The sequence below is a fragment of the Lolium perenne genome, chromosome 7 (genome assembly GCF_019359855.2).
Source record: "Lolium perenne isolate Kyuss_39 chromosome 7, Kyuss_2.0, whole genome shotgun sequence".
NCBI lineage: Eukaryota > Viridiplantae > Streptophyta > Magnoliopsida > Poales > Poaceae > Lolium > Lolium perenne.
In genome coordinates, this window is record NC_067250.2 from 217,800,027 (window position 1) to 217,806,083 (window position 6,057).

General features: G+C 40.8%; 1 protein-coding gene and 1 long non-coding RNA gene across 2 annotated transcripts; one reads left to right on the top strand and one right to left on the bottom strand.

The window, feature by feature from the left end:
- LOC127314170 (uncharacterized) lies at positions 1-1,609 on the top strand. The gene is made up of 4 exons (XM_051344641.2): positions 1-798; positions 907-984; positions 1,061-1,138; positions 1,214-1,609. Exons 1-4 carry the CDS (start codon positions 787-789, stop codon positions 1,385-1,387), a joined length of 342 nt encoding a protein of 113 aa, XP_051200601.1. The 5' UTR covers positions 1-786; the 3' UTR covers positions 1,388-1,609.
- Positions 1,610-1,845: 236 nt separating this feature from the next.
- LOC127314169 (uncharacterized) lies at positions 1,846-2,798 on the bottom strand. Its single transcript, XR_011748203.1, has 2 exons — positions 2,346-2,798; positions 1,846-2,210 (listed from the first exon to the last, which is right to left on the bottom strand). It is a non-coding gene; the product is annotated as an uncharacterized lncRNA (long non-coding RNA).
- Positions 2,799-6,057: the final 3,259 nt, after the last annotated feature.

The window sequence follows — 6,057 nt, forward strand, 5'->3', positions numbered from 1 at the left end:
TTACAGAAATGGGTGATGAGGCTGGTTGTGTTCAAGAATCAAGTGACATGTCTATTTCAAGCGATGACGATGGCATCGAGCAACAAAAGAAAAGCAGCGTGGAACTTGAAGAGAACCATGGTGCATCCGAAGAAGATGTGTTACTTGAAGATCCTGAATTGGGGATGACATTTGATACTGAGAATGATGTGAGGGAGTACTATAAAAATTATGCTAAGGCAAAAGGGTTTGGTGTGACAAGAAGAAGCTCAAATAGAGATGAGAAGGGAGAATTAAGGTACCTTACACTTTGTTGCTCTCGTTATGGGAAGACGGAGTCCAACTCAAAAAATATGTTGAAGCCAAATCCAACAGCTGCGTTAGGATGTAAAGCTAAAGTTAATATTGTTCGTGGTCCGAATGGGAAGTTTCATCTTTCGACAGTCATTTTGGATCATAATCATATATTAAGTCCGCATAAATCTCGGTTATTTAGATGCAACAAAAGGTTGGACTTGCATGTGAAGCGGAAGCTTGAGTTGAATGACCAGGCTGGAATACGAGTAAACAAGAACTTCAATTCTCTTGTTGTGGCAGCGAATGGTCATGAAAATATGACTTTTGGTGAGAAAGAATGCCGCAATTATCTAGAGAAAACAAGAAGGTTGAAACTTGGAAGTGGTGATGCAGAGGCCGTTCGTGACTATTTTATGAAAATGCAATCAGATAATCCAAACTTCTTTGAGAAATAAAAGATCCAATACAAAACGAAAATTATTGGAGAATGACAATCTACAACAAGACGAGATGGAAAATGAGGTAGGTTGTCTGAAACAGATTCAACAATCTTCTTATTTGGACGGACAAGCTTGTACTAGCACCATTCAAGTATCTTTGTTTCCCATCTAATATATTTATCTTAAGCAGGAATCTTTTGACTTGGGAAATAGTTCTGGCAGCATAAATCCAACTATTAGAACTCCACTCCCATATGGAACATTTGAGGTATGTTTATTTCTGTGTCTCTATTTCTAATAAATCATTTGAGATCCAAATAATTTTATGATTTTTTTTGTCACAGGGGTCATTTAACTTGGGAATTACTACCGGCGACATGAATGCAACCATGCAAGCTGCAGTACCATATGGAGCAATTCAGGTATATTTGTCGCCTGGATTTATTTCTTTTAAGTATTTCGACATCCAATTCACTTTCTATATTTTTTGTGAGCAGGAATCGTTTGAATTACTACCTGGAGGTTCATCGGCTGGTGATATGCCCCCGATTCTAGGGAAATATACAAGCATGTTGTTTCAAGTTCAGCAAAACTCTGCTGCTATATCCAGATCACCACAATTACACTTTAATGGAATCAGAGAGCCCAATGATGCAATGGATCAGAGTTAGACATGACTTGTGCAGTTTAAAGATGTTGGATGCATACCTTATATTTTTCTATGTACTTCATATTTTAATGTAATGGCTAATAGGCAGAGGGTAGTACAAGTTTTAGCATACAAAGCTACCAACAACATTAGCTTCCAGAAACTCTCTGGCCTGTACCACTCAATCTCCTGTACATTGGAATTGAACTCATTTTTATTCTCCGAACATAGTTCCTGCCATTTACATTTGAGTTCAGCATTTCCTGGAAGCTAAGGTGCCAATGAACTTGCTGAAATTCAATTCCTGGAAGAGTCATTCCCTCACATGTGTTTGAGTTCAGAATGTTGTCAGCTTGAAATCTAACCGAAGAACATCTGAATGTAAATCCTAGAACTACAAAGAGAACCATGTAGTGGAGCAAATTGGTGGCTAAACCATGGTGTAGCAGCAGTACAACACGACAGGGTTTACACTCCAAATAATCTTTTAGAATTGAGCAAACATTATTCATTAATACCGAACAAGCACATACATATGAGAAGTAATGCCAGAACTGCAAAGAACACTTATGCAGAACAGAATTTCTCATACACTGATCAGAGGGAATACATTCTCTGGCATTGTTTAACATAAAATAGGTACCAACAATAACATGTGTTAATTGTACTAGAGCTTCATGTTTGTTCCACCGAACATTATCTCTCAGGTTTGTTGGCATACGCTGATCAGAGGGAATACATTCTCTCGTTGCTTCTGAAGATTCACTAGGGACCTATTTCCTCTTTGTTTCTTCAGAAGGTATATCTTCACATCTTCGAGTTAAAATGTAGCCAGACTCATAACACTGAAATTGGTAAACCAAAATCAACATTACCATGGCTGCAAACAAGCTTGCAGAGAGATCAAGCAAAAGAATTGGAAACCCTATCATTGTTTTGTAAGGACTAGTTGAGAAACAGAAACATGAAACGAAACAGACCTGCCGATTGTGACTCCCGGCAACGAGCAGTATCAGAAGCCGGAGGCAAACGGAGCAGCTCAACATCAGTGGAGCGAAAATTTTGCGCATCGTGCCTTTTTCAGAGATTTCCGCCGGAGAGGGGTACGTCGACGTGCTGCTTCCGATGAAGGTATGCTCGCCGAGCCGCCGACTTTGAGGGGAAGGTCGCAGCCCAGCTGCCGAAGAGGGGCAGCTCGCCGCGCCGCCGAGGGACATGCCGCTGCGCTGCTCCCGCCTACCTCCGCGGCGGCCGCCGCCGAGTCTCAGGTCGCCGCTCCGTCGCCCGGGAGATATGCGTACTCTTTTTGGCTGATTTTTCTTTCGAAGGGACGAGCGAAATACCACGCTGGCCGCCACGTGCGTTACCTCGTCAGCGCGTAGCATTTCCGTAGCGGGATTCGTCCGTAGGTGTAGCATTACCGATTTAATTTCTCCAACGCATAGGGAAGGTGCTTTGATTAATTACTAGCGTGCATGCGCTGCTCGTTTAATCATGGAGTATTTTCTTTGGGAACGATTACAAAGTGGCATGCTCTCACGCGGACCCATCCTATAAGTGATCCAGCGTAATTTTCTCACAAATCATGGTAACAAATCCCACAAATTAAGTTTCTGATGCTGCTCCTAGTTTTACGTAGTAGTAATAATAATCCATGTAAATAAGGAAGGGCAATGCAATTTGTTTTGATTGGCCCTAAAAAGGGGGACATAATTAAGGCCCGCTTTGTAACGGTAGCAACTGCTCTAGTTTCACACTATGCCTCCGTAAGAGCAAGTACAATAGGTATGACTCAGCTGGCTACAAGCTAGTACACATCAGCAAAATCATATGTGGAGGAGAGAGAACTACACGAGGTTGAAGATGTCGGCCGAGGTGATGCGTCGCTTGCTCTCTACCGCATGATCCTTGATACGTCTCCAACGTATCTATAATTTCTGATGTTCCATGTTTATTTTATGACAATACCTACATGTTTTGCTCACACTTTATAATGTTTTTATGCGTTTTCCGGAACTAACCTACTAACAAGATGCCATAGTGTCAGTTCCTGTTTTCTGTTGTTTTGGTCCAGAAAGGCTGTTCGGGCAATATTCTCGGAATTCGACGAAACGAAGACCAAATATCTTATTTTTCCCGGAAGGCTCCAGAACACCGAAGGGGAGTCGGAGGCGGGCCAGGGGGCCACCACAACATAAGGCGGCGCGGGCCCAGGCCTGGCCGCGCCAGCCTATGGTGAGGAGGCCCCAGGCACCTTCCTGCGCCGCCTCTTCGCCTATAAGACCCCTTTCGACCTAAAAACGCAACACCAATTGACGAAACTCCAAAAAGACTCCAGGGGCGCCGCCGCCATCGCGAAACTCCAATTCGGGGGACAGAATCTCTGTTCCGGCACACCGCCGGGACGGGGAAGTGCCCTCGGAAGCCATCTCCATCGACGCCACCACCTCCATCATGCTCCGTGAGTAGTTCCCCCATGGACTACGGGTTCTAGCAGTAGCTAGTTGGTACTCTCTATCCCATGTACTTCAATACAATGATCTCATGAGCTGCCTTACATGATTGAGATCCATCTGATGTAATCGGTGTTGTGTTTGTTGGGATCCGATGGATGATACATTATGATTAGTCTATCTATAAAGTTTGTGAAGTTATTGTTGCTGCAATCTTGTTATGCTTAATGCTTGTCACTAGGGCCCGAGTGGCATGATCTTAGATTTAAGCTCTATAATTATTGCTTAGATTGTATCTACAAGTTGTTTGCACATATTGATGTCCGGAACCCGAGGCCCCAAAGTGACAGAAATTGGGACAACCGGAGGGGAAGGCTGTGATATGAGGATCACATGTTTTCACCAAGTGTTAATGCTTTGCTCCGGTGCTCTATTAAAAGGAGTACATTAATAGCCAGTATATTCCCTTGAGGCCTGGCTGCCACCGGCTGGTAGGACAAAAGATGTTGTACAAGTTTCTCATTGCGAGCACGTATGACTATATATGGAAAACATGCCTACATGATTAATAATCTTGATGTCCTGTCTTAATGCTTTCAATCCTATCAATTTCCCAACTGTAATTTGTTCACCCAACACTTGTCACTTGTTATTGGAGAGTTATCACTAGTGTAGATCGCTGGGAACCCCGATCCATCTCTCATCATCATATACGCGTTCTATATGTCATTGGATGTAGTATCAACTATTTTCTGGTGCTATTGCCTCGTATTCTGCTACCATTTCTTTGTATTCTTGTTACTATTGCTCTCATATTACTGCTGCTTTCACATCACCCCTGTTACTAGTGCTTTTCCAGGTGCAGCTGAATTGACAACTCAGTTGTTAAGGCTTATAAGTATTCTTTACCTCCCCTTGTGTCGAATCAATAAATTTTGGTTTTACTTCCCTCGAAGACTGTTGCGATCCCCTATACTTGTGGGTTATCAAGACTATTTTCTGGCGCCGTTGCCGGGGAGGCATAGCTCTACTCATAAGTTCACCTGGGGAGTACACTCTACCTCTCTCTGTTTTATTTTATTTTGTTTTGCTTAGTTTACTTTTGTCTAGTTTATTTGTGCTTAGTTTATTTCTGTCTAGTATTATTTTTCTTAGTTTACTTTTGCTTATTTTCCTTTTATCTTATTTTATTTTTCTCATATACCCAAAAATCCATAAAAATTTGAAAAACCTAAAAATTAAAAAACTGTTGTTATGGGAGAACCCACAACCTATTTGGAGCTTATTGAATTATATAATAATTATAGAAAATCAAGAGCGGGTGAAGTGATGAGTGCTGTGATAGAAAAATTGAATACAATTGCTAAAATCTTGCTTAAACGCCATGATATAAACTGTTGCTCTAAAGAGGATACTAAACATCTGAAATTCCAATGTGGCTTTAGTGAGGAAGCTTTAATTAAGAACTACAATTGGAATAACTATATTCATCTTGGGTTCGAAGAGGTAGAACAATTTGTTTTATTTATGGGAGCCTCTGAGATCGAATCCTTCATGGTTAAGAATTATGAAACTTGTGTTGTTTGTAAGGACCTTAAAGATTATGTCTCTTCTATACTTAATTTTTGCATAGAAAGTTAAAGTGATAATCCTTATATCATTGATTATAAAGAGAGACTCATTAATGCACAAGAATGCACTCACAATTTGCAGGAACCTGTGGAAGAAGAAATTGATGAACCTGAAAGCTCATTGGATGAAAAAGAGGAGGAAATTGATGAACCTGAAAGCTCATTGGATGAAAAAGAAGAGGAGAGTGATGAACAAAAGGAGGAAGAATGGATTAGCTACCCATGCCAACCTCTTTATCTCTTACACTATTTGATTGTCCTCCATGCTTACCAAAGGTGGATGAATGTTATGTTCCTGTGGATTCTCTTGAAATATTGCCTATGAGTAAAACTTGTGAAAATAATTATGCTACTGTTATCTATGATAATCCATGCTATTTTGATAAATCTTATGATAATGCTTTGTTTGTGCCTGATATCGAAATGCATGGTACTAAAGAGTTTTGCGTAGCAAATGTTTATGATAAAGCTCTAGATGATGGTCCTATGTTACTTGATAATATTAATTGTACTACTAATGAAAATGGGATTGGAGAGTTCTTGACTTTATGTAGGAGTCCTCTTGAGATTGATCAATCATCTTGTTATATTATTGATAAAAGTGGGTT